The sequence below is a fragment of the Tympanuchus pallidicinctus genome, unplaced genomic scaffold (genome assembly GCF_026119805.1).
Source record: "Tympanuchus pallidicinctus isolate F22 unplaced genomic scaffold, pur_lepc_1.0 scaffold3, whole genome shotgun sequence".
NCBI classification, from domain to species: Eukaryota; Metazoa; Chordata; class Aves; order Galliformes; family Phasianidae; genus Tympanuchus; species Tympanuchus pallidicinctus.
The window spans coordinates 100800667-100828486 of NW_026294747.1; the positions used below are offsets into that span (position 1 = coordinate 100800667).

General features: G+C 49.0%; 1 protein-coding gene across 1 annotated transcript; it reads right to left on the bottom strand.

Moving 5' to 3' along the window:
• LIMD1 (LIM domain containing 1) lies at nt 1–27377 on the bottom strand. The gene is made up of 8 exons (XM_052694221.1): nt 26063–27377; nt 20452–20553; nt 9886–9953; nt 8617–8679; nt 7150–7280; nt 6009–6060; nt 5273–5341; nt 1–4394 (listed from the first exon to the last, which is right to left on the bottom strand). Exons 1-8 carry the CDS (start codon nt 27165–27167, stop codon nt 4257–4259), a joined length of 1728 nt encoding a protein of 575 aa, XP_052550181.1. The 5' UTR covers nt 27168–27377; the 3' UTR covers nt 1–4256.
• Between the last annotated feature and the right edge of the window lie 443 nt (nt 27378–27820).

A 27820-nucleotide genomic window follows, 5' to 3' on the forward strand; every position in this document is an offset into this window, starting at 1 on the left:
TGCTTCACCATATTGCCTTTAATCACTGAAACTACAAGGGCCAGGCCGCTGCTGCTGGCCTCCATTTTGAATAAACACCCAATGGCACTGAACAGAGAGCTGTGCTGCAGGAGGCTGTGCTTAGTGATGCCAGCAGAACACTCTGTCCCAGTGTCATGCTTTCAAGAAGCCATAACATACAAAATGAGCACAAGTACCACTGGCCGGGCTCCAATTTGCTTTCAGGGTGCATGGCCATGCTGCATGTGTTTCCTTCACATCCTTCCTTCTCCGTGCATCCCTCCGCTTGGTGGTACTTTCAAAGAATCCCCAGGTATGCCTTGCCTGGAACAAAACTGCTCAAGCTCTGCTCCAGCACGGATGTGCTCCAGCATGTGCACTGGGGGACGTGGCTAATGGGCACGGGGAGGAGGGGTTGCTGCTTGGACTAGATGATCGCAGTGGTCTTTTCCAACTTTAACTACTGTGATTCCAGGATTTGTTTCCTGTTCGCATGGACACTGCATCTGAAGTCTGATGCAGGCAGAGCCTGCCTAAAGGATGGAAGGCGTTTGGCATTGCCTTTAAGCAAAGATCTGGTTTTACTGTTGCTGAAATAATAAAGAGGCAAAAATTCCAGGGAAATACAGAAGGGCTAAACATGAAAAAAGGACCTGTAATGTTTGAAGGCCAGGAGCTTGTGGAAGGGACAGGTGGAGGTCCCCAAAGACCCAGTGCTAAAACCCAAGGACATGAAATGTTTGCCCGGTGCTAATAATCAGAACAGGGAACACTTTCTTCTCCTGTGGGACAGAGACCCCTCATACTAACCTGCTTCCCCTCTACCCTAACACTGCACTGCTGATGAGACTCCACTGCTTCTCTCTGTGATGGCGACAGGGAACGGCATGGAGCTGTGTCAGGGGAGAGGCAGCTGGGGGTGAGGGACAGAGGATGGTGGGCATGGAGCAGCCTGCCCAGGGCAGTGGGCACAGCCCTGAGTGCTGGAGCTCAGGCAGCCTTTGGACAATGCTCTCAGACTCTGGGTTTGGATTTTGGGTGGTCCCGTGTGAGCCAAGGGTTGGATTCAATACGCTTTGTGGGTCCCTTCCAATTCGGGATATTCTGTGATTCTGTGATTCCAAACAATAGAAATTTAACAGCATGATCTACACAAAAATCTATTAAACACTGGCTCCTAAAACAAGTTTCAGGGAAATCATCTGAATAACTATTGGGCTACCCCTTACCAGGACAACAGGCCTTCCAAGCATCCCTTCCCCTAAAACAAGTCTGAAGTGCAAGCTGTAGTAGGAATTAAAAGCTAGACTAGCACATTTCTTAATAAATAAAGACAACATCCATGTGAATAGCAAACCCCAGTGTGAAGAAGCCAGGTGATAGGCAGAATCTAACATACGTCTTTCGTAGAAGAAGCTGCAAACTGGAACTGTTCCAAATGGCCCAGTTATGCCCTGACCTTATTTTCTTACCAAAATGACCATGGAAGGCCCAGAGGAATCTCTGAAGTCAAACGTGGAAAGGACTTCTCCTGGCCCAGCACTTCACCGTGCTGACAAACGGGTGTTGGCTGCGACTCCCCCACACCGGGCAGGAGGCAGGGATAACACAGAGCTCCAACCAATTCAAATCCTCACACATAAAAGCAGAACGAGTTAAGGCGCACAGGTGAGCAAAAGCAGTGCAGTGTATGCTTTAGCTTCAGAACCATGAACTCAGACACTCAGTTTTCAACAGCTTCACACTGTCATTTCCAGCACTTAGTAAATACATGAAAAGCGAGCATTCACACTTAATAATTTACATGGGACCTCAAACCTGAAAGTAGGACAGCCTGCGTTCTCCTGGTCCAGAGGAGCAGAGGGAGGCTGTCAGAAGTAACCAGACACTGTGAAAGCAGAAGCTAAACTTTCCACTGCTTTGCATGAGGCTGCTGTGAGATAGCTCACTGCAAACTGCTGGCTGGGGCTTTCTGCAAAGGAAGATCTTTTATTTCTCTAATTCTCCTTTCTTTCTGCTTATCTTAGGGGGATGGGAAAGGCTGTAAGAGTGAAACAAAATTTTAAACCACTGTAGAGAAAGAAAAAAATCAGTCCTGCTATTGTTTTCAGATCTTCCCAAAATGAAGGTCAGAAAATACGTGTTAAGAACATGCTCCCAAACCAAAGAGCTAGCCAAAGCATCAGCTGTGCAGCAGCTGGCCTCAGAGACAGCAGCATCCAAGCATTTGGAGGCCCAGTTGAAGGCTGTAGGGAGCTCATGTATTTCAGATTAATTCTACCTCTTCTAACATCTCAGGTAAGGCTTGTTCTGCATACTGCAATGGGACATATCCACCACGGGCTTTCGGTCATCACTGAAGGGCCGTAAGTCCCCTGGAAGAATGGAGCCACAGAGCCCAGCTGCCCCAGCTGGCATCCCAAGAAGCATCCCTAAGGGCAGAGATGCTCCCAGCCGGGTGGGACAGAAGGCCAGCCCCAGGCAAGTCCATACCAAGATCTTCCAGCTCCTCAACCTAGAGGAGATAAACTGAAGCAGACGTGTAGGAGGTGCTAGCAGGCTACCAGTCTCCATATTAAAGCAAATGCTCGTACTTCTGTTTAATCCTTTGCACAGTACCTTGCACCACTCCAAATGGAGAAGCACAGTATTTATCAGCACTGGCAGAGACAACAGCAAAAGGGCTGCTGAGATGCCTGGGAAGAAAAGGCAAGCTGCTGATTGTTGGGGAGAAAAGTCCCATGATGGCAGGGGTAAAGGACAACCCTGCGTCCAGGCCTGAGGTCCATGAGCCAGAGTGGAGACAGGGTGAGGCAACCTGCAGCCAAGGCTTCACAGGACAGAGCCCTCTGTCCTGCAGTGGTGGTTGAAAAAAGAGGTTTTACCCCTGACAGTTAAAAAGGCAAGTCAGCTGTGCTTCCCTGAAGGACTACTTTGAACACTAGAGGTACAGCTCCAGCTGAGTACTGAAGGTGCTCCGATGACACGGTGTGAATGTCTAGCTACATTTGTGCTATAGGAAAAGATGTATGGTTGAACCACAGCCAGTTCTCAGCAAGAGCTCATTTCTAGAGTCTCAGTGCCACTGTCAGCCTTTGCTTTTTCAACAGAATAGAAAAAAAGAGCCAAACTCCCAGTCCCTCACTCAGATAAGCTGACATTATTCGTGTGAGCAAATCTGTTTATACCAGTGGCTGGGCTGATGCGAGTACAGGTTGTAGAGCTGGACTCTAAATCCCACTATAACAAAGCCTTTAGAATGATCTTGAGCTTGTTCCCAGAGCTCTAAATAAGCACCACTATAAAATGGCTTTGTGCTGGGTAAACATTGAGGAGTGGCCAGGCTGGGGCTGAGCTGTGGGGACAAACCATGAAAACATCAGGCAAATATCTGTACGTGGAGAACTTCTTTTCCAAAGTGAGCTCTGTAAGCAAGAACAGGGATGGATTTCCCTCACATCCATACTACCAGCATCCCAATTTTTCCAAACATGATCCTCTATTCGCACTGTGACAAAGCAGACGGGTCCCTGTATATTGCTGTGACATTCTACAGCAGCTCGTATCCAGTCATCACAGTAGCTTAGCCCAGCTTGTTCCAGTTTCTTGTTCTGTTCAAAATGGGATATTGTCTCCCGCTGATAGCCAACACGCCTGGGCTGTGCTTGGAGAGTTGGTGCTTTTACAGCCACACTTGATATACCAGAGTTCAGGGCATGCACTGGGAGGTCTTAGCACACTATTTGGCAAAGACTTCTTTATTTTCTAAAGTATTACTAAGAGAGTGTGTCTAAAACCTCGTATTAATAATATCATGTCCTCTGGAGAATGTGATGAAATGTTCTTGTCAGGAATCACTCAGTAGACTGATGGAGCATTCCCAGCAGGCAGGCAAGCCAGCCTCCTGCTTTTTAACTGTGCATGGCATGATCTGAGTTCATTGGCTTGGTAGCAAGTTGTGCTTTCACTGAAGAATCTTCTAAAATGAGCCCAAAGGAATCTCCAAGAAGCAGAAAAAGGCACATAAGAGTAAACCAATCAGTTCAGACAACATGCCACATTCCTGATCGAGTAGATAGAGTTTGGTACAGCTGGAACTCAAATGCATACAGACTGTGAATCCAGCAATACTCTCTCATATCCTTTCACAGGAAAACTGCCGACTGGAGAAAAACTTGCACAGAAAATCAACGGTGGGTAGGCAGAGGGTGGTCACACAACAAATGGTCGGGGCTCCCAGCTGTCAGCCACGTCGGCTAGTAGTGACGCTGGTACACAGCTGCTGGGGTTGTGCCATTCTCTATGTGTTTCAGATGACAGGAGTGACAAAGCAAATGGTCATCCAGAGGGTAACAGCGATGCCCATCTTCGTCATTCAGTTCCATCCCACAGTCCTGCAGAGAGAGATCATGCAAATTTAATTAGACTGTGTGTTTATCTCCCAGTGTCAACTGGGGTCTGGCTTGCAGGAGAATGTTGTGACAAGGACAGGAGCTCCTCGCTAGCAGCTCCCTCCTAATAAGTTCAGTATTTGTTAAGGGCAGAAAAACATCTGACACAGGCATTCTGAAGGGCAGCCTTGTGTACATTGGTCTTAACTAGTTTGACTACATAAGCTTTATCTCATGGTGAGTTGCATCTCTACATGTTTTAAACGTACTCATGTTTCCTTACACTCTCAGGTAGGATTCACCACTTTGCATTAAATTAATTGCAGATGTACTGGTGTGAAACTCACCTGCAGAGTCAGTCTTCCTTTCCACTGCACTATGAGCACAATGATAGAAGACATGTACATATTTTAATTCACATTACATACGTATGAAGGCTCTCTGGGAAGTCCTACATGAATATTTAAGAGCTCACCTCTCTTGAGATTTTTGTGGCAGCCATAAAAGCCCTCCTTACCACTGACTGCCCATTCACTTCATTCATAAGTGAAGATAACTTACACCAGACAGGATCACTCATCACCTTAGCATTTCTGAACAGTCTGGTCTGGAAACCAGATACACTAATGTGATCTGGAGCTCAGGACTTTCAAACAGCAGCAAGAGAACCTTACTGATTCACTACATTTCCTTCATTAACAAATAAACTGGATAGCAAGTGAACTGACATTTGGACCTCTGTCAGCCACTGATATTAAAAGATTTCAGAGTGCAAGGTCTGAATTGCTTATACACTGCCACTGGAAGTGGGAAGATTTTGAAAATAACAGTTATTTCCACTTTTAAGCACCCTCTACTCCCCTAGAAAGCTGCTGCCCTACCTCGCAGTGATAACATTCCACGTGGTAATCCTTGTCCATAGACACAACCCGAATGGTCTCATCAGACCCCTGTAAGCAAATGAGAAGAAATTACAGAGGATTACTGGAGGATTAGACACATGCACTCTGCAGATTGCTTCCTGTAACAATATCAGTGTTGAACAAATGCATTTTGGCCATTGGTTGGAAATCACAAATAAATCCTGCCACCTACAGTTATTTTTACACTAAAGCTTTATCACTGGTGATATCTTCTAAAGCATAACATCAGAAACATAGAATTTTCTCTGCTTACAGGTCACATCTATCCTAAAACATGCCCTGATGATTGGATAGCTTCAATATATCATATTTCTCAGCACTTTAAACTGGCTTTGGCAAAGAGCCCATCTCCTCCAAATAAGACAATGAGTTTGTCCCAGAGGGCGAGCATGAGCACCACCACCATCTTCTGAAGTGAAGGAATGGTAGCTGTGCACAATGCTAACAGCAGTATATAGTGCAGAAGGTAATAAAGTAGCCTGGCCCGAGGGGAATAAGCTGTGTTATCAAAGGAAAGGTCACATCTCAAGGACAGTGTATGAGCTTCATTTAAAAGGCAGCACTCCAGTGGAAGCAACTGTTTCTCCACGTCCACAGGGACACTCATCTTCACATGGGGTCAAGAAGGGAAGAGGGCAAGACCTGAGACATAATGCCTTCTCCCCAGAGGGGATAAACAATAAAAGGCTCTCACCTCAGATGGCAGAATGGGAAGCCCACATGCTGCACACTTTGGAGCTAGAACTCTGCAAGAAGAACAAGAAATTGAAGGCAAGTTATACATCAACATAAAAAGACAGTCCTGTCTGTTGTTGGTGATAAAACACTGAAGCTGTAAATAATTTATCCACAGGAAAGCTTAACATCTCAAGATCACAAATTCAATTAGGATTGATTATAAGTAATGCTTGGCACATGCTGCTCAGTCAGGTAAAAAAAGATTTTACATTTAGTGCTAGTAAAAAAAAAAACAACAAATAAAACAAAAGCACTGTAAAATTCCTGGCTATTATTAAGAAATTTGGAAGAGAGAATGAGGAGAAAGCGAGCAGAAGTGGCTTCAGAAAAGCATGTAATAAGAATGAGTTGCCTTGTACCACAGCAGGAAATTTCAGAGAAAACACTAAGGGACTGCTAGATTCCTCAAGGCCTTGTACAGTAAGTAAATGAAGCTGCAAGGAAATACGAATCATTTCAGAACAACAGTGACGCACGAAGCACAATATAAAACAATTCCAGGGACTGCTTGAGCAATACTTATTATCTGTCTGCTCACAAAACAGGAGCATGTCAGCCAAGCAGGCACTCAAAATGTATGCTGCTCTAATCCCGTAACTACTAGCTGTGAGCAGAGCTCTTCTATTTCACTGTCAAAATGACAAGTGATTTTTCAAGTGGATTCATTAGCCATTTAATTTAAAGCTGATAAAGTTCCCTTTGGATGTTCAGTGGTGATTTCTAAAAACATTCTTTGAAACTCAGCTTTGCAGTTACTCCAGAGCAGCTCGTGTTGACTCCTCACAGTCTTCCTTCAGAGCAGACTAATGTCTCACATCACAGAATGCTTCACAAGCACTCTTTCTCACCTACCTCAGAGACCACTAAACACTCTCTGCTTTGCAGAAGGTGCAGCTTAAGCCTGGGAGTTAAGTGACTTTCTCAGTTACACAGGAAGCCAATAGCAGGGCAAAAGGAGAGTCTAGAGTCTAACCCCACTCTCAAGCTCCTGGCTTCTAATCCTCTATTTGTTTCACTGATCAGTAGTCCCTAAGTAGCTGAAAAGCTAAATTAGAGGCTTGTTGATCATGTCTCCTCTGATGTTATTTTGTCCTTACTTGTGGTAATCTCGGACACAGTAGATTTTGTTTTCAGTGTCTACAGTGAATGGCACACCATCCAGACACTCGTTGCAGACCACACATCGGAAGCAGCCTGGATGATACGATTTCCCCAGAGCCTGCAGGATCTGCAACAGACCAAGAGACGAGAAAGAAACACGTGAGCAGTCAATACAGGTTTGAAATAACACACTCATAGCTTTGCATCAGACACTGCTGCACGTTCATTAGCAGTGCTGTGCTGGTTTTTTTACCTCTTCTAAAAAATGAGTTAACAGGAAAAGAAAGGGAACCAGTACGGATTGCCTAGAACTGAATTGTTAGCATGGATAAGAAAGCAATTCATGGAGTCTCTGTGAAGAAAGTTAGCATTACTGGATAAAAGTGACAAGATTTAAAGGGAAGAAAATAATTTCTGAAGCCAACAGGTGGAGAATCCTTACTATAATCACAAGTTAAGATGTGCCAGGCCAAAGAGGAAACATATCTCTATGTTCTTTGTGAGAGGCTGGGATGATTGCTATTGCTAGGTTTTATATCACCTTAGATTTAGACCTTCGTACTCACTGGTGTGGTGTTAATTAGAAGGTGTGGCCTTCTAATTAACACAGGCTACAAAAACCATGTTGAACTCAAACCGCTACATAAAACAGCTTCCAATTTTAATGCTTTTGAGTGTAAGCAGGCAAGCAAAGATAATTAACAACAGGTATCAGAAAGGCTTGGGAGGAGTGCCATGATCACCCTGAAGGTCTTCATTTCTTTGCTGCAGCTTTAGTTTTACACCATCAGCTCATGCATTTGTCTCCCTCCCCATCACCCACAGCCAAACGCTGCCTGGTGCAGCTGAAGGCCAGCTGATGCCTTGAGATGTCACCTACTTGCTGCACATCCTGAATGGGTGGCAACCTGCTGCAGGCTGATGGGAGTGCACATCTATTCAGTGGGTTTCAAGGATCTGGACAGATCAGAACTGAAGCTTGGTTCACTCGCCCTGGCTCCCCAGAAAGTCAGTCCAGAGCCTTCCATCACATATATGAAGCTGTGACAAGGCAGCAGCTTCATCTTCAAGGTACACGAAACTCACTATACATGGCACACCAAATTGACTGTCAGACAGACAAGTTCAGCAGAGCACGGCTGATGCCCCACAGCAAGGGAGCACTGCAGAGCCTCTCCTTTCTGCACAGGGTTATGACAATAAACCTGTGCACCCGAAGGCACCATTTTCAATTTGCACTGAAAACAGGGAGAGCGAAGTCCTTACATGACATGCAGCAGGATGCCGGCTTCGCTTCCCTGCAAAAGCCAACAAAGGCTTAGCAGATTTTCTTTCTGCTGCCCACCTCTCACTGGGCAGACCAGCAAAGGACAACACACAGTACCAGTTATCAAAATGTTTTGCTGTTGCTACATTCTTCTAAAGAGCTGTGGGATTTTTTACATAAGGCAATAATCACTTACCATGTCCATTATCAAATGACCACAAATGAAACACCTGTCAGCTGACTGCTGGAAACCAGAGTACTGCAAGGACAAAAAAGAAGTGGCTTAACATTTCACAAGGCTAGTAGAGCATAAGCAACAGAATACTGTAGGGCATTATTTGCTTGGCCTTTTCCTGTACTCCTTACACAAACTAAACTTTCCACTATTGTTTTTGTTTTCAGTATATGAAGCTGTGGAGGGAATATTCTATTAAGACACCAGATTTGCAGTGTTCAGAAGGAATACATGGTCCTGTAACCTTCAAGTCCTAAGTTTATTTTAGGATATAAGCAAATACTATAAATGCAGATCCAAATAAGTCACTTACTCGTAAGACTTAATTCTTTATTTGACCACAGGAATCTACAAACCAGGAGCTTAACTGTATTTATCACATGCTCATATCACAACATTTGTCAAATTCTACTTCGAGTTACACCGTTCTAGGTCTATTAAAGCTAAATATAAGGAACTGACTGTCATCCCCCAACAAACAACTCACGCACTACACATTATCTGTCTAAGGTTTCAGACTTTCTGAATGGCAAACTGGAAAAACTGAATACTTTAGATGCATTTAACCAATGGTTCCATTTTCTGCCTGTGCAGAATATACTGGTGAGAGAAAAGAAGATCAATTTACTTCTCTCTGATAGAAATCACCACACTCCTCCAGTAAGTAGGCAAATATGACTTTTTCAAATCTCAATGATGGTTTAATCTACAAGGTCCTGGGGGTGAGGTGAGGGGCTATGGTTTTTTGTATTTTCTGTAATATCGCTGCAGTGATGCTTATCTCTATCAGCCTTGGGCCACGGAATTGGTTCACACTTAAATACATTCACACAAAGCCACTCAGGCTAATAGAAAGATATATGTTAGGATGCCAAGCAAAAGTAGTTCATTGGGAAAGGAAATTCCCTCATTCATTCTTCTGCAGCCATTCATCTTGCTCCTATCTCCTAGGAATGGTAACAAAGACACACTCTGAAGATGCCATCCCAAGAAGCTCCAGCTCTGCTATGGGTTCTGTACTGTGACACCATGGCCTTCCACTCAGCTACTTGCAGTACCACATGTGGGCAGCCACCATGTCTCAGAGCTGGCCAATTTGCTCAGTCTGGTCTGTCAGTGAGCAGGGGAGAATGGCCAGGCTGTGCAGGAGCTGTGCAAAACACAGGCAGAGCCACCAAGGAGAAAGGCTCTGAGACATGGTGGGGGCACAAGGGTCAGCTGTGTGCTTACCAGGAAATCTTCCTCACAGAACACCTTTCCATTGACGAAATAAAAGGCTTTTCCTCTCAGCTTCCGACCTAAGGAAAAAACAAACACAAGCAGAAGGAAAAGGTCAATAGAGAGCAAGGAGAAAAAGTGAGCAAAAATTGGGCGCTGAGAAGTGATAACTGAGAAGTGACCCACAGCAAGGACATCAGAACACAGAAGTCCCACAGCTGGAGCAGAGCCTCCACCTCCAGAATGTCCTAGCAGAGACAAGATGACAGTTTTCCAAGAAGAGACTCTACGCATGGGAAACGTGTATACATATACATTTATATTTACTGCAATTTTTGTGTTTATGCTTTGCTTCTGCATTCTGTTTTCAGTTCCACAAAGTACAGCTACAACTACAGTACAGTAAAACGGCTCCCACTGCTACTCCTAAATGGAGGCCTTGGCTGGCTTGGTTTGCAGATGTGGAAGACAGAAGGTCTGGACTCACCCTCTTGGTGCTTTAGGACCGTGTGGCAGCCTTCGAGCAATAATCATGCCAGCTGCTGAACATTAAGAAAAGGGAGAAGCCAAGCAGAGTTTCTTCACTAAACTAAAGCCTTTGCCATCTGCTGTCTACACCAGAGGGCACTCTCTGGCCAGGAAACACCTCATAAAGTTACACGGGAAACCGAGGTTCCAAAGCTGCTCCAACTTTGGCAGAGCTCAGAAATGTTTAGCTTCAATCTTAAATTATGTGATAGCGTGGGCTCCGGGGATCTTCCCAAGTGCCTTCCCCTTCGTATGCAACATCTCTCCTTAAAGACAAGTGGGCAGTGGTGAGGGAAAACATGCATGGAGCTGCAGGATGAGGGTATTTCTTTGGGCAGCAGCCCTAAGCGGTGTGTGAGCAGTTGTATGGAGCTGCTGAATCATGGCCTGAACCTCTGATTGATCACCTGAGGCGAGCACTGAGTGAGCCACAGGAGCACAGGCGAAGGCGAGGAAGGGCTGGAGCCTGGCTGCACCTCTCCTAGCCCCATTTAAGAGCTGACTGCCAGGAGGGAAGGATCTCTTCTGGAGATTCATTCCACCGGAGTTCCCTACACAAGCCCAGGATAGGGTGAGTGTCCTTTTCTGCTCTAGTATAATAATCACATAAGCCAAGCTCTCAAATATACTATATCACCTGTATGTTCATTGACTGTCCAGCAGTACTCATCCAGCAGAGCAGCTGAAGCCTGCATCGCTGCTGCTGTGCCATTCCTCTGTGGTGACAAAAGAAGCATTTACGGGGCTTTCTGTACCCAGTGTATTTTTAACCTGGTGACATTCAAAGGTCCGGACTGACGGCGACAGGCCTTTGGAGAAGCCACTGCAGCCAGCACTGCACAGTCCTCTGATCAACACAAACTCTTGATGAACCTAGGAACACCAGGGCATGATTCTTCTTTATCAGAAGCAATTGCTCTAATACATGTCCTAAATTGCCAGCTCCTGACTGCATTTCACTTTCACTTCCTCCTGAACTTAGCTAATGTCTCATTGAAAGAAATCAGACAGTTATAGTTCTTCAGCATTTCAACCCTCTCATCCACTCCCCCAACAGGAAGCCTGAGCTGCATGCTTTTATGTTCTGCTCCCTCCTGGACTGACCTACCTAGCAGCAGAGCCTCCAGCATGGCCTCAAGGTCCCTTCAGCACCAATTTCAGAACACTGCAAGCTTAGTCACAAGTGCTTTCATGTAAACAAACACACTTAACTTAGCAGCTGACCACAGGATACCACAGGGCTGCACTGCCAGAATGTCAGTGCTTCTGTCCATCTTCTGAAGATGCACAGAGAGAGCTTTACCAGGGACTTGCAGTGGCTAAGGGGGGATGCTGGGCAATCCTTCATTTGCTTGCTAGGGAGCTGGTTCTCTTTTGAAGTTGCTTTTCTGTTGTTAGTTAGAACAATGGGGGTCCCAAACCTATGTTTGCAAATGAGATTGCTCTCAATGCATGTAATGATGCATGGCTGTGTTTGGACTCCAGGGCTCTGCATAGCTAGAGAGGCAGCAATGACTTCACTTCTCCCTTATCTGAGCATGGAGGAAGTCCTCTGGCATTTGCACAGAAGATGGGCAAGTCTCACTGCAGGCTGGCAACTGCTACTGCATCCATTCCATGCTGCCAGCCCTGAGCCTCTATCATTACAAACCAGTCCTTCTTGGAGTGCTGCAGATGTAAGATTTGGACATTACCAATGGCAGGTGAATAGGATTTCAGTTTCCAGATCTTGCAGGTGACAAGTGATGTCCCCCAGGGGCCTTAGGACCAGAACCCTTTAGCATCTTTATCAGTGACACGGACAATGGGATCAAGTGCACTCTCTGCAAGTTTGCAGATGACACTAAGCTGAGTGGTGCAGCTGATACAGTAGAAGGAAGGGATGCCATCTAAAGAGACACCATCCAAAGGGACATCAAAAGATGTCCCTCAAAAGATGTGCTCATATGGACTTAATGAGGTTCTGCAAGGCCAAATGCACTTAGGCAAGCCAATCCCAGATATGTACACAGACTGGGAGAAGAACTCACTGAGAACAGCCCTATGAGAAGGACTTGGGAGTCCTGGTAGATGAAAACCTTAACATGAGCCAGCAGTATGCATTTATGGCCCAGGCCAACAGTACCCTGGGCTGTGTCAAAAGAGGGGTGGCCAGCAGGATGAGGGAGGGGATTGTCTCTCTCCTCTCTGCCCTTGCAAGGCCCCCCCGGATGGAGTACAGCATCCAGGTTTGGGCCTCCAGCACAAAAAAACTGTGGAGCTTTTGGAGGGGGTCCAGAGGAGGACCACAAAAGATGACCAGAGGACTGGAGAACCTCTCCTACGAAAACAGGGTGAGGCAGCTGCGCTTGTTCAGTCTGGAGAAGAGAAGGCTGAGGGCAGACCTCATTATGGTCTTCCAATATTTAAATGGAGCTTATAACAGAAGGGAAATCAGCTTTTTGCATAGGGAGATAGTGATGGAACAAGGGGGGATGGATTTAAACTAAAAGAGAGGAGATTTATATCAGATGTCAAAGGAAAGTTTTTCACTGAGAGGCTGGTAAAGTGCTGGACTAGTTGGCCCAAAGAAGCTGTGGATGCTCCATCCCTGGAAGTGTTTAAGGTCAGGTTGAATGGAGCCCTGAGCAATCTGATCCAGTGCCTGATTTAGTGGTTGGCAACCCTACCTGCAACAGAGGGACTGGATGGTTTCTGAGGTCCCTTCCCATCCTAGCCATTCTATGATACCATGATTCGGAGCACAGAAGACCCACCGGGGCCCAGCCAGTACATGTTTTTGTGGTGCTTTCTGTGGATGCTGACTTTGACACCACACTGTACGGCTCCTGCTGTGTGCCCCACACTAAGCGGAGTATCAGAGCTCTCCTTCATTCCTGGTATCTGTCCCACTTCTACTGGCTTCCACCACAGCTGCATGTGGCAGTGAACGTGACACAATGTTTGCCCTGAGACTGGGGCTGCACAAAAGGGTCACTTAGAGGCCAGCACATAGCCTAGCTCAGCTGTGACCAACAGGCAGGTAACCCAGTTCAGATCAAAGTCTTGTGAACCTGTGGGCAAAAGGGCAGGAAAAACTGTGCCAAGAGAGCAGCTCCATTACCAGTCTGTCTCTCTTGGCTGCATCAGCTGGACTGTAAAACTGCAAAACGCTCTCTGCACCCTCACAACATTTCAAGCAGTAAAAACAAACTCAGAGGAAAAACAAAATACCCAAGAGCTGAAAGCCAAAAGCACACTTTGGAGGATGTAGCAAAAGGTCGACTGCCCATACGAGCAAAGCAACCACAGGCAAAGGCAGAAATGGCTCTTCAAGGGGAAACACTGCAAAACCACAGCGGGCCATGTAACAGAGCAGCATCTCTCCTTTGCTAATGGCAAACCATTGTGAGAAGACATTTGAATGCTTCTATTTTAAGGGAACCCCAGCGTTACTCTCTGAGACCTCCAGCACTGGCTTTTGACCCCATGCTCAGTCAGCCTCTGCTCCAGAGACAGCTGCTGTGCCCCCCACAATGCACATGCACTGGGAGCAAGCAGTGATTTCCTCCCAGCCCTGCACCAAAGGACTGCCCCCAAAGTGCTCAAGCATACACAGGAAAAAGGAGGGCAGCTTCTACCTCCCCAAGGAATGCCCTCTGTGAGATGTGGAGGTGATCGTCCCTCTGTACTCAGCTCTGGTGAGGCTGAATCTCTAGTGCTGCGTTCAGTTTTGGGCCCTCACTACAAGAAGGACATCAAGGCCCTGGAGTGTGACCAGAGAAGAGCAACAAAGCTGTGAAGGATCTGGAGCATGAGTCTTATGGGAGCAGCTGAGGGAGCTGGGATTGCTCAGTCTGGAGAAGAGGAGGCTCAGGGGAGACCTGATTGCTCTCTACAGCTGCATGAAAGGAGGTGTGGTGAGTTGGGGGTCGGCCTCTGCTCCCAGGTAACAGTGATAGGGAATGGCCTCCAGTTGCACCAGGGCATGTTCAGGCTGGACATTAGGAAGAATTTCTTCTCAGAAAGAGCAGTGAGGCAGTGGCACAGGCTGCCCAGGGAGGTGGTGCAGTCACCGTCCCTGGAGGTGTTGAAGGACCGTGTGGATGTGGCACTGAGGGACGTGGGCAGCGGGCATGGTGGGGATGAGATGGTGGTTGGTCTAGGTGATCTTAGTGGTCTTTTCCAGCCTTAAAGATTCTGTGACTGTGCAGCAAGGTAGGAAGCACTCAGGGAGAAGCTGAAGCTGTGACTGGACAAGGTTTTGAGGTGGGAATTTCATGTCCTCCCCTACGTACTACTCTTGTTCCCAGCACCACAAGCAGTCACAGCAGCAACCTCCTCAGAGTGGCAGAATTAAATGCACCGCTTCACTCTCTGACCACAGAAGTAGCCTTGCATCGAAGCTAGGCAAGAGAACAATTTTTCTAAGTACAGAAGGCCACAGTGCAACCTGAGACAGCACCTAGTAAGTTATCCACAGATACTGCTTAAAACATTATGAAGAACCTCCTATAATCCTAGAATCATAGCAATCCAGGTGGAAAGGGACCTACAAAGATCATCAGGTCCAAGCTTCCACAGGCAAGGGGAACCTGGAGATGATCATCTAGCACTCTGTCCCACCACACCTAAATCCTTATGGCACAGCACAACCAACATTATGCTTTTTGTTAACAGGCAGCGTTTTTAAGATATCTGCTGGGGACCTCAGGGCCGTGCTGAGCCCTCACAGCAGCACTGCCCTAGGATCTGGCCAGAGGTGGAACACATAGCACTGCCTTGCCATGGTAGCTGCTCTAGATTTTCTCCTGCACAGCAAGTGTGGCTGCCACACCGCAGGGGTTTCTCACTAGCAAGCTGAGAGCTCAAAGACAGAAAGTCAATAAGAACAAAGCAGCACTCAGACTGGAGCGGAAACAAGCGCTGATGCTGCTCTGTCTCCCAACAGCCTGTACAGCCTGGCACGTCTGAATCTCTTCTGAGATTACTCCAGCTAAAAAAATGCATCATTTCCTGCACGGCCTATCACACAATAATTTTATTAAAGGGATGCTGAGGGAGGATTCCTGGCAACACCTAACACTCCCCGCTTTGAAGGCCCGCACACTTCTCACGCGTGCCGATCAGCGCAGTGGTTTTATGTTTGGAGCCTGCACGAGCCAGATACAAGCAGCAAGTCTTGCCCATGCTGGAGCAGCTTTTGCATCTAAAGACAAGCACACACACACTGAGGGGAACTCACTTCCCAGGGCTGTCAGTCTGCCTGTCCAAGATTACACTGCACTTGCTTGCAGCAGTATTTACAGGTGCCAAAGAACACCTTGGCCTTGCTGTTCCAGGAGCTGTGCACCAGCACAGGGCACGCTCACACAACATAATGAGCCCAAAGACACCACGAGCTGCACAGCCCCACGTAGCTGTGCTTAATAATCACTGCTGCACGACTAATTAGCCCAAGCAGAGGATGATGCTTGCGGTTAAACTGATGCAATACCTTACTACCTTGTTCAGTAAATGACCCTTGATGCCTCTACACACAACTACATTGTGAAATGTAGTGAGAGGCAGCCAGCTGGTGTTATTTCAAACTCTGCTGCTGGAATAGCAACCTGTTACCCTTACACAGACATCAGTAGAGATCTGAGCTTAAATAGAAGTCATGCAGGCGTGCCAAAGGTCAAACCCTGCAATCTGGCAATGTGCAGATCTCCACCTCTCTGCAACAAGGGGACAAAACCTGGTTTTGCTGTAGGTTCTCCTGCTGCAGTTGAATGTCAAACCCTTGTTCAGACCACCTTGCAATCAGTTCTTTCTTTCTGACTTCCGTGCTCGCCTACTGATTTCCTTCATAGTCATCTCTGACACTTCCCTTGCACTTTTTTAGCTTTCAGATTTCCTCTGCGGACCCAACGGCATGAGCACAAGAACCACGTGCTCCCAAGTGCGTGGGGAGCAGAATTGGAGCTGTCGGATCAGAGCCTACCTGAGTCCTAGAAAGAAGTTCTAAAGCAACATAAGGTAAATAACATTTATAAGGGCTCCTTCCTAGCTAAATAATAAATACCAACACCTGGAAATACCTGTGTTCTTCAGTGTTCTGAGTGAGTGATTACACAGAATCTTGAAAGGTTAATGTGTAACAAACCAACTGATAAGTCAAAATGTTTGTCCGACCAACTGAAAGAAAAGCAAGATGCAAGCAGATGCCTCAAACCTGCAGCAAACAGCTGTCTGACTTCTGAGGATGTTTTCTGAATCGACTTTCACAGCCTTCATGTAAGGCAGATATTATGCAGTACCAGAGCTGCAGAGAGACCACATTTTTTTCCCCTCTCCCCCTCCACAGAAAGCTGCCCTGTTTGTGTGCCTGCCTTGTAACAAACAAGAAGATAAACGAGACTCTGATGCCAAAGTAATCATTCTAAATCTGTTGTTTTGACCTCTAAGCCAAATTTTCTGCATTACATGCCTGTGGCTCAGATAATACAGTCCATTTTTTTCCTGACAACTGAACCCTGTAGCATATGCATAACTCTGCTCTACTGATTGCTCTCTTCTACTATTTATCTCTGAACATATACATAGCAGAAAATACAGGGTGTAGGAAATTTGGCACCAGGAGGCATTGGTGCACCCACCCCTTCAGAGCCACTCAGCTTTGTGTGTCTGGGAAACCGAGGCACCATCTGGACACAAACCCAACTACGAACAAAATTAGAAATCCTTGCTAAACTGAAAACAGCAAGAAGGCAGATATAAATATCTGGAGGACAGTATGCTTTACCTTAATAGGTAATTTGGTGTATTTTATTTATTGGAGGGGAGATGTTCAGTGTTTCACCAGAGCACAGATTTTAGGATTGAAATCACTTCTCAAAGGCAGCCTGCACTGGATGCTGTCCAAGACGAACTCCACTTGACCCTCAGCACACAGCCTAACTACTTACTTTTCAGATAGAAAGCAGAGTTACCCCATGTGCTGCTCAGGACGTGCTTTGCAGCCAGGCAGGCGACACTGTCCAGACAAATGTATATTTTTCTGGCAGTTAGAAAAACCTCATCACATTTACCACAGCAACTTCATGGTGCAGAGCACTGAAGGCACTTTACCCATGATGGAAACCATTTCAATTTGTGCAGGGGGGGGGATTCCTCACAGTGGGCTTGTTTTACAACTACAGGGCAGGCTGGCATGCCATCCCAGCCTTCAGCAGAGCAGCTGCAGTCCAATTCAGCCTGGCTACACCTTCACCAACACAGCAGGCCTGGAGGCAAGGCCTGCTGGCAGGAGGGGACATGCAAACATGCTCATGGCTCCCCAGCACCTTGGGGGAGGCTCTGGGACATGGAGCTCAGGTAGGAGCAAGGCAGGAGCACCCTGGTTTGTATGCATGTAATTTTCAGTAAAGCTGCAGCATCCTAGTCTCTGGAAACCCTGCTCTGAGATGTCACTGCGGGCAGAAAAAAGCCAGCATTAAAACTGAGGCACAGCAACAGCATTCACTGGTAGCGACATGCAGCCTGCTCCCTTCTGACATGGCAGATGGGAGACACTTTAGCAGGGCGCACCGTGACAGGACAAGAGGAAATGGTTTCAAACTAAAAGAGGGGGGATTTAGACTGGACATGAGGAAGCAATTTTTTACAATAAAGGTGACTCAAGGTCAGGATTGGACAGGGCTCTGAGCACCAGATGTAGCTGTAGGTGTCCCTGTTCATTGCAGGTGAGCTGGACTAGATGACCTCGAAGGGTTCCTTCCAACTCAAACGATCATGTGGCTAGGAAGGACTCAGGAGATGCTGGCAGGCTGACCCAACACGGAGCGCACAACAGCGCAACAGGGAGCGCAGAGGCCGGAAAGAAGGGAGCAGCGCTCTCAGAAACGTGCAGCATTTGAAGTACATTTCCTCTTCTCTTTTACCAACAAATCGCCTGGGAGCAGGGAGGGAAGGGGAGAAGTCATTTCCTTGATCTGCACGGTATGGCCTTTTTGTTATTGTGTGGCTGCCAGTGGCTGGAGTGGGAAGGGAAGAAGCAAAAACATCCCTGAAGTCACAGTGTGCAACCTGCAGAGCGGACACTCAGCAGATTTCTGGCAATCTGCAGCTCTCTGGATTGTGGCCATTAGTTAAGAAGTGCTTTTTACCACAACATTCACAGGAGAAAAATATTTCTGTCCATCCCCTGCAGCAGACAACTGCTGCCTGAAAGCACATGGAAAATGGCAGACCTTGAGCGTGAGTCAAATGGTAGACTTGTTCTCTCACAGGGACGCACAATATTTTCTATTCAGAGAAACACTGTTATTAATCCTTCCAAGCTTTTTTTGTTTGATTTTCCCGCTGGCATCTTCCTATTTGAAAGCCCCAGCACAGCTCCATGGAGATCACAGAATCACAGAATATCCTCAATTGGAAGGGACCCATAAGGACTGTGAAGACCAACTGCTGGCTCCACACAGGACCACCCAAAAATCAGTCCACAGATGTTTCAGACCAGAGATGCTTCAGTTATTCCTGGATAAAAAAGAAATGTAGCTCTGCTTTGCTCATCTCAGCCTCTTTCCATCTTTGTGGCCTTACCTAAAGCACAAACCATTTCATCCTGCACTGGAAAGCTCTGGAGAAGGTTGTCTTTCAGAACAAGAAGCAAACAGCTGTTTTTTCAGCTCTCACTAACACACCTTGTTAGACGTGGAAGAAAGCTATTTCTTAACCAAACATATAGAAAAAGAAGTGACCACTAAAACCTCCACAACCACACATCTCTCTGTTGTGCTCAAGACAATAATATCAGTTCTAAAAGAAGGGCGCAAAGCGTTTATTTTTAAAGCACCAGTTGCACAGCTGTAATTTTAGAAATTTAACACAGGCGTAACCTGCTGCTGGGTTATCTGTCACACAAAAGATCTGTGAGGAAGGGCAGCTTGGAGGCTGCTGGGGCACAAATGGAGAAAGGTCCCTGAAGCTGCAGCCAGGGATTCTTTCTGCAGATTTCAAGTCAGCTCATAAGAAAAAAGGGGCAAGCTGCTGCTGCTGAGCCTATAGGGAAACTCATCCTGTGCTAACATCCCTTTTCTTTTCAGTTTTCCTGCTTTCAGCCAGATGATAGCAAAATAGTGCACTGACAGCATAGGTGAGGCAGGGCAGTTGGTGCTGGACAGCTGGGAAATGAGCTGCAGTTCAAGGTTCAGCTACTATTAGAGAGCACACACATCTGTCTATATTTATTCCTACTTTGCAGCTCCAAATAAAACACGAGGCCTTCCAGTCCTGATGAGTTTACACTTCTAAATACAACACAGGAGAAAAAAACCCACAAAAGCTCATCTTGGAAAACCAAACTGATACATGCATGAGCACCAGATGGATTATTATTATTTTTACAACTGCCACATACACAGCAACATTTCTAAAAATACGCTACTAACTGGGGGGAAACATAACAAAACTCAAAACCACCACCTTACAAACACAATTTGAAGTAAGAAGCCCGGTTTCTCAACCCAGCTCCATAGCAAAACTCCTCTTTTTTTATTTATTTATTTATTTTAAACATGTGGTTTCTGGCAGCAGGGGACGGCCAGCTAACGGTGAACTCGGTTGCCCACCATGCAGAGGTGAGTACTGACATGCAGAGAGCATCCTGCCAGCAGCTGGCTGAGAGCTGTCTAATGTGGTGGCACAGCAGCTGTAAAGTCTTTCTGGACACCAAAAAGCCCTGAGTCCTAGTTAGGGCAATACTTACTGCCACTTTTGAAACAAAGCACTCATATAAATAAGAAAATGTGGCTATAGTTGAGAGACAAAGGAATGAAAACAACCTCCCCACACACCAGAAAGCAGAAAGCAATTCGAAATATCTTTCCTAAATGCCTAGCAAGAATCTATTCAAAAACAAGCAGCGAGCGCTGCCACAGAGGCACACAGCTGCAGCAGCCTCCAGCTGGCAGACAAATGGATAACCGCATCCTTCTGTTTTCCTCCTTACACCAGAAAATATTCGCCAGAGGAACCCATTACAGGGCTCGAGCAGCTTGAGCAGCAGCACCAGGCAGGGTTACTTACTGCAGGCTCCACAGGTGAAGCAGCCATCGTGGTAGAGGTTGCCCATGGCCTGGCAGGCCTGGTTGGCTCCATACACCCCTTTGCTGCACTTCACACAGGTTCCTAGAAGAGATAGAGGGCAAGAGAGGTCAGGAGCAGGTCTGAGGAGCACACTGGTTCACAAGGGGCTGGGTGCTTCAGTTATGAGGGTCACCACACCTGCCCTGCACTGCTCAGCTGAAGACCAGATACCATATAGGTGACATGGGTGTCATGAATCCTGAGAAATGCTGCCACCGAGGCCATCCAAACTGTGTCCTCAGTCCCAGACTCCTCTTACAGTGGGATGTGGACAGGAAGGAGCCATGCTGGGGCTCCCAACAAATCAGGCCATATGGGCAGGACAGCCTCCTGGAGATCCTTAGTCATGCGGTTAGCAAAGCTCTGCTGCTTTTGGGTATTGCATGCTCCACAGCAATCGGAAAGGTCTTGTCAGAGCTGGGGAGAAAACTACTGGGGAGCAGGGCTGGAAATCACAGCCACGCTGACAGCCCAGGTTTGGTTTTGCAGTCTCTTCTCACTGTCAGAGCGCTGCCCCAAGGCCTACTATGCCCAGAACCTGAGCCCACACCAACCAAAGCCTCCAGGGAGGCTGCAGAGAATGAGAAGTTGCTCTGTTTTGGTCACATCAGACCTGAGGGGAAAAAAAGCTGGCCTGGCCGCAGGCCCATCCCCACATGGTTGGCACGAGGTTTGTGGAACGTGCTCTCTTCAAACTAAGCAGATTTATCTCCATTATCTATTGAAAGAAACACTTTAAGAAAGCAAATATGATCAGCAATGAAAGATGAGATAAATCACGCAAGCATTACCACAAAAAAAAAAAAAAAAAAAAAAAAAAAAAGACAAGATAAGAAAAAGTTGGCTTTTTGCACGCCTGTGTTCTCTTCCAGGCATGCAGGATCAGCTCCAGCCCGACAGTTGTGCAATGCCCCGGCACAGAAGCAAAGGCCAGCTCACACAGCTCCCTTCTGACTGCAGCAACGCAGAGCTGTGAGCGGAAAAACTGCAGGTTTTGCTGTTTAAAACCTTTCCATTATATCCACCAAGCTTTCCAGAGAAGCAACACGCTGGAAGTGCCTGCATTTTTCCCTTCTCTGTGCCAGGGAGCAGCTGCTGCAGAAAATTATCCGTGTGCTCTGTATATGAGCAGCAATGAGCTCCCTTCCATCCACCCTGTGCCCTGGCCTGTTGAGGTTGTGGAATGCAGGCAGTGGCCGTGTGCAGCCCAAGGACAGGTGGCCTGGCCATATCTTGTGATTGCCCAACATCCACCATCCATACCCATCCCTTGCTGCCCCACACTCCTCTCTCTTATGCTGCCCTTCTTTCACCTTCTGCTTAACTCTCCTATCCACTATTTAGCCCTCCTGGGACATGGAAAATCAAGACAAAGAATGAAAAACCTTGGTTACTTCACCATGCTTACATGAGTGTCAGTTTGAGCAGACAGTCCCCCAGTATCAGGCCCCTAGGCTCATGTGGCATTACAGGGGAGGAACAAGAGTTTTCTCCCACAGCACTGGAGCGGTGAGCCTGGAGCACATGCGCAGCAGCCAGAAATTCACACTCGAGTGCACAGGCAGAAAGGCAGCCGGATCTGGAAAGGGCACGGGATGCAAACTGCTGATTTCAGTCCAATTTCTGCTGGTCGGGCAGCTCAACCCAAGCAACAAAGAAGCCTCTGTTCCCTGTCACATCGGACGCATCACGTGGAAGGTGACGAGCCCCCAGGGTCCAGCGTCCCTGTGTCCAGGGAGCCAGAGCTCATCAGTGCCAGCAGCAAGCAGTGTGGCTGCTGGGAAAGGCTACCAGACACCTAACCTATCTGTCTGTCTGTCTGTCCAGGATGTCAGTCCCAGCTCCAAAGCTCAACACGTGGACTTGTGCTCCCACAGGACTCAAACACTTTAAATGCGTTTCCTCTGAGTGCTGCTATGTCACATTTGCTGGGAGGTACACACATACTAACACCTCTGAGATCTTTCTGTCTGCTTGGGCACACCACAGCCAACCACAAATGCAGCCTTTGGGCCCCAAGGCAACTTGCCCTTACCTTGCTCCCAGCTTGTGCAGGGAGGAGATGCACGAAGTCACATCTTCAGTGTTCCAGACGCCGCTCTTGAAGACCCACCAGTGCTTCCACCACAACAACCACCACGACTCACGCACACATTTTTCAAAGACTGCCTGCTGGAATAGACTTCCCTACGTCACACCCAATGTGATACTTTCGGTTCCTCTGTCTTTACATCACACCATCTCCAAAACCCAATGCCACCTCCCTGTGGCTCACTGTAACTTCATCACCTCTTCACAAGACCCCACAGTCAGCACTGAGGGGACACGGCCTTCCCACACACTGCATTCCTCAGCAAGCTGCTATTGCCCACCAAGCAACCTCGTGTCTCATAGTGCTGGTTTCAAGACCACTGTGAAACGGAGCGCCTGGAAAACAGGGCAGCCTGGCACCCTCATCACTCAGTAGCACCACTGACTTCATTACTCATAGCAGTGAGGGACCTAAAGAACCACAAGGTTGATAAATGTAATTTTTTTGCCCTACCTTTGCATGCAACGTTGAACCCCAACTGCACGCAGTGCTGGTGAAGTACAAAGCACCATCAAACTCCTCTGAGACATTTCAAGTACCTTACAGGGATGCGAGAGATTATGTGAACTCCAGTGCAAAATGAATGAGACTCCTTATGACTTTCAGCCCACGCTGCAACAGCATCCTAGCTGGGATATCTACAGATCTCTGTCTGACCTCCTTCCTTTTTCTTTCCTTTTTTTTTGCTTTACAAACCCAGCTGAGCTCCCACAGGGAGGGCTGTGGTGTGCTCCCAACACAATGCACAACACCAACTCCACTGTGCACACAGCTTCCAAGCAGAGCTGCTGCACTCGGCACTGATTCCACCCACTTGTACACGCTGGGGCTCCAGGTCCACCCAGGACTTCAGCTGCTCACCTACAGCACTGCATCTGCTGAGGGAATGAAACTTGTGGATGAGTTAAGTGGATGGCTGCTGGATGCTGGGGGGAGCAGCCCAGTGCTTTGCTGCCAAACGAGATGTGTTAGGCCCTGCTAACATACCTGCAGCACATCAGCTCTGCTGTGAGCAATAAGGAAGGAAGTCAAAACACCTAACAAATATTTATAACCAGAAAATCATTTGTAAGTGTTGTTTAAGAAAACCTCTAGGTAACACTTTGGATAGGCTTTATCAGATGGAGATTTCCATCTAGCTGTACGAAGCAAGCACTGGTCAAAGCACGATACTGCATGCTACAGCTCTAAAGGTATCCTTTCCTGCTTGTGGGTGAAGGAACCCCAGTTATCAGTGATTGCTGTCAGGACCTCTGGCAGTCACAGCAGGCTGGCAGCAATCAGGCACCTCTCCTTGCTGGATGCTCCCCAGAGTGGACTGTGCAGGCTGTCCTGGCTTGCTCCCAGCAGCAACCTCAGGCTGGGGCTCTATGTGCTCCTGAGGTTCAGTGGGCAGTGATGGAAGGACTGCCTCCCACCCCTCAGGTGACACCCGAGGCTCCCCACATAAACTATGACAGCACTTGAGAGCATTTGAGAGCATGCCTGGAGAACCCAGATTCCTCCAAAGGCACACACAGCCCACATAGCTTGCATTACTAAAAAAAAAAATATCAAAAGAAAAACAACCTTGGCTTTGTTTGCTTCTTTCTCTTCACTTATTCCTATTCTGAACACATAAATGTGCTGCATACAGTCAGCAAGTGCTGACAGATGACCAGGCTCCCTGCTGTTCTTCAGCAGGGCATCCTATCCACATTATGCCTCGTCACTGCTTTATCCTGTCCTAGGACAAACCTTACAAACCTTCATCTTCACATGGTGAAGAAAAAAGCAGCTCCTTTCCTACAGACAGAGTTGCTCATGATGAATACCTGATCCAGGCAGAGATGGACCAGCAGTCCTCCCACGCAGAGCTGAGGCTCCCACCACCCTCTTGCACACCTGCACCCTACCCCTCACCCCCGGCCCCCTCTGCCTGCTCTCACACACCAGGCGCCGTGCAGAGCCTGTTCCAGAGCCCTGCCAAGCGGCCCGGCTGGGAGCCAGGATTACTGCTCCCTCACTGTAAACCTGTGAGACAAAAGTCTCCCGCTTGCTGCTGCCACCTGTTTTATGACAAAAAGGTACAAATAAATCTAGCCTATTACTCCACCTGCCTGCTTTCTCACCTCATTCCCACGCGCATTCTGCAGCAGCTATGATCCCACTGGCTTACTGGCAGCCAGCAAAATCCTCACATTTTTGCATGCTGTCTCCTTCGACGTTTCTCTCCAAGCCCGTGCTCACACAGGGCTCCTCAGAGCAGCACTACAGTGAGGACCCATGAGCTCCTTGGAGCAGCACACTCCCAGCTCAGCACGCGAAGCACCAGAGCGTGCCTGCAGGCTGCAGCAAGCCCCATAACGCAGCAAGACACATCACTTTTCTGCCAGAGGACAGAAACCTATCTGCCTGCCACAAAGCTAAACTTGATCTCGAGCCCTGAGATAAACAATCACAGCAAAGCCCTCTGCAGGCAAGCGTACTGCTTGATGCCAAGAAACACACTTACTATGCAATTTGCAACTAAATGCTCAGCGTGCCTTCACTGTGCCCACCCTGCTGCTCAATCACAGAGTGGCAGGGAGAAAGGAACGCTCACTGTAGCCATGACTTTTTGCTATTCCATGGTACTAAACCAGTTTGGCAGGACACTCCTATTCTCCTCCAATATCCTCGCATGTAAGTGGACTCTCCACCACAAAGCACCAACACAAACCTGTTGGGCTGTCCAAGCTTTTGGTCCACAAGTCAACTACTCCTCCCAAATACATGCAACCCACTCATCATTTGAGAGCCAATGAGGACAGACACCTGGGGCACAGAAAATCTGCTGACTATGGGAAACCCTCCTATCCACAAAGTGTCTCCCTGAGGGATCCCTCAAGTGTGTAGTCAGCTCCTTCAGGGCCACTCCAGCAGCAGCTCCCTCGCAGGTCACACAACCAAGGACCACTGCAGCACAGCCACGTCAGGTACCGCTGAGCACTCATCCTCCTACAGGTCTTGTTGCCCCTATGGCCTCTTGTGAGCCCAACCACGTTCCTGCCCTACATGGCACATAGGTGTGATGCCATCCTGCTCCTTGGCAGGCTTCTTTCCATCCAAACATGCTCAGGTAACGTACTTTGAGCACATGGAGAATGGTCAATGTTGTGAAGAGAAAACCCTCCTGAAAGGAAGAAATTCCTGGCCAGCAATGGTGGACCCTCCCAAAGATACTGCTAGATCTGGTGCTCAGCACTGTTCTCCCATGGCTGCTGTGCTATGAAACTTAAGGATTAAGAAGAAGGCAACATTGAAATAAGAGTTTCCAGTACCTGTGATGAGAAACTGTTAAATTAAAGAAATTGAAAAAGCATAACCCAACAGCAGCAGTATTGACACACAAGGTGAAGGCATGAACCTGCCACCACATACAGCAAGGAGCCATCTCACACCTAGGCATGCATCACATCCTGTCGCAGCTGTGCTTACCAAAGTAGTCGGCCTTGGGCCGCGCATCCATCTCCTGCTCCAGGCGCTGAGTGAGTGCTTCCAGCTTCAGCTCAGCTGCAGACGGCCCCTGCTCCGGCTGTTGGAGGGTCTGGCAGGGCAACTTCACCTTGGCCACGCCACAGCCCTCCTGGTGCCCGCCGTCAGGATAGAGGCTGCTCGTGCCCTCCTTGAAGGGCTGCTTTGGCGTATCTGAAGTCAGCGGCCCACGTGCTGCTGTCAGGTGTGAGGCACCCAACTCGGGGCCGCCGTTGGGCCGGTGGTTGTGGCCGTGGGCCACAAAATGACTGGAGAGACTGGGGTGGATGCCAGCTTGCTGGTAGTCCACGCTGGGGCCCCCAGGAGCAGAGCTGGGTGGCAAGGGCCGTGAGCCACCCTGGTACCACAGCTGGCTGCCATCTGTGCTTGGCCCATCCACACCGGCTCTTGGCCCGCAGGGCTCAGTGAGGGCCAAAAAACCTGGGCTTGGCTGTGCCGCAGAGGCTGAGAAGGAGGACCTGTGCTGCGGCGTGGCTGCTGGTGCCCCATCCGAGGGACCCACAGGGCTGCGCACCTGCGAGAAGGAGGAGGACCTCTGCCCGGCTGGCTTCAGCTCCTGGCCCTGGCTGCCCCGCCGGTCATCACCGCCATTCTCCTGAGGGTCTCCGCGGGGCTCTGCTTCCCAGCCTCGCCGCACAGCCTGGGAGCCGGGGGACTGCGGCTCCCCAGGCACAGGGAAGGCTCTGCAGGTGCCCGGCCGCCCGCTGCTAGGGCCCTCAGCTGCCACCTGGGGCAGGGGGCCGGCGGCTGAGCCCAGGGGTGGCTTGGCACCGCGAGAAGCGGGCAGGCCGGGCCGGGATGCAGCCAAGCCAGCCCCACCATTGAGGGAAGCGGTGGCCATCAGCATCTCCTGCTGCTGCTGCTGCTGCTGCTGCTGGAGGTGGATCTTGGCCATCTTGGTGGCAAAGACCCGCCGGGTCTCCTCGAACTCCGGGTTGTTGCCGGCCGCTCTGTCCACCCGAAAGAGCCCGTCCTTGGAGGCCTCGTACATGTTGAGGTCCTCGATGAACTTGCTGGCCTCCAGGCCCAGGTCGTCGTACTTGTCCATCCCGCCCCGCTCTCCGGCTGCCTCCACCACCACACGCTGGGGCCCGCCGGGGCCGCGCCGTGCCGGGCGGGCCGTCGGCCCGGCTCAAGTTTCTTTCTCTCCTCTTTCTCGTCCCTCTTCCAGCGGCGCACGGGGCGCGGAGCCGGAGCCCTCGGAGTGCCGCGCTCGGCGGCGGCGGCACAGCCACAGCGCGGCCCCGGCCGCCTCCCGCCGCCGCCAGTCCCGCCCGCCGCGCCGGGGGCGGGGGCCGGGGCGGAGCCGGCGGGGCGGTCCCGCCGCGTTGCACTGCAGCCCGCCGGGGGCCCGTGGGGTGCTGCCGGCGAGGGACGAAGGCGGGCCGGGGGTGTCGGTGCTGCCGGGATGGGGTGGGGCGGCGCGTGGGGAGCGGGTGTGCGCAGCCCAGGTGCGGCTCCGGTCCCGTCCGGCCGCTTTGGAGATCTCCGAGGAGGAGAGCCCGCGGCCTTTGGGCAGCCTGGCCTCGGGGTACGGGTGGGAATTCACACGGCTAACGAAGGGATTTGAGGAGTTCAGAGAGAGGACTCAGATGGTGACAAAATGCACATTGAAGGCAGCGTGGGAAGCGGGCAGCTGCACCTCCGCGACATTGTGCGCTGCACGAAGCAGGCGGCGGGGCCGGCAGTGGGTCTGTGTAG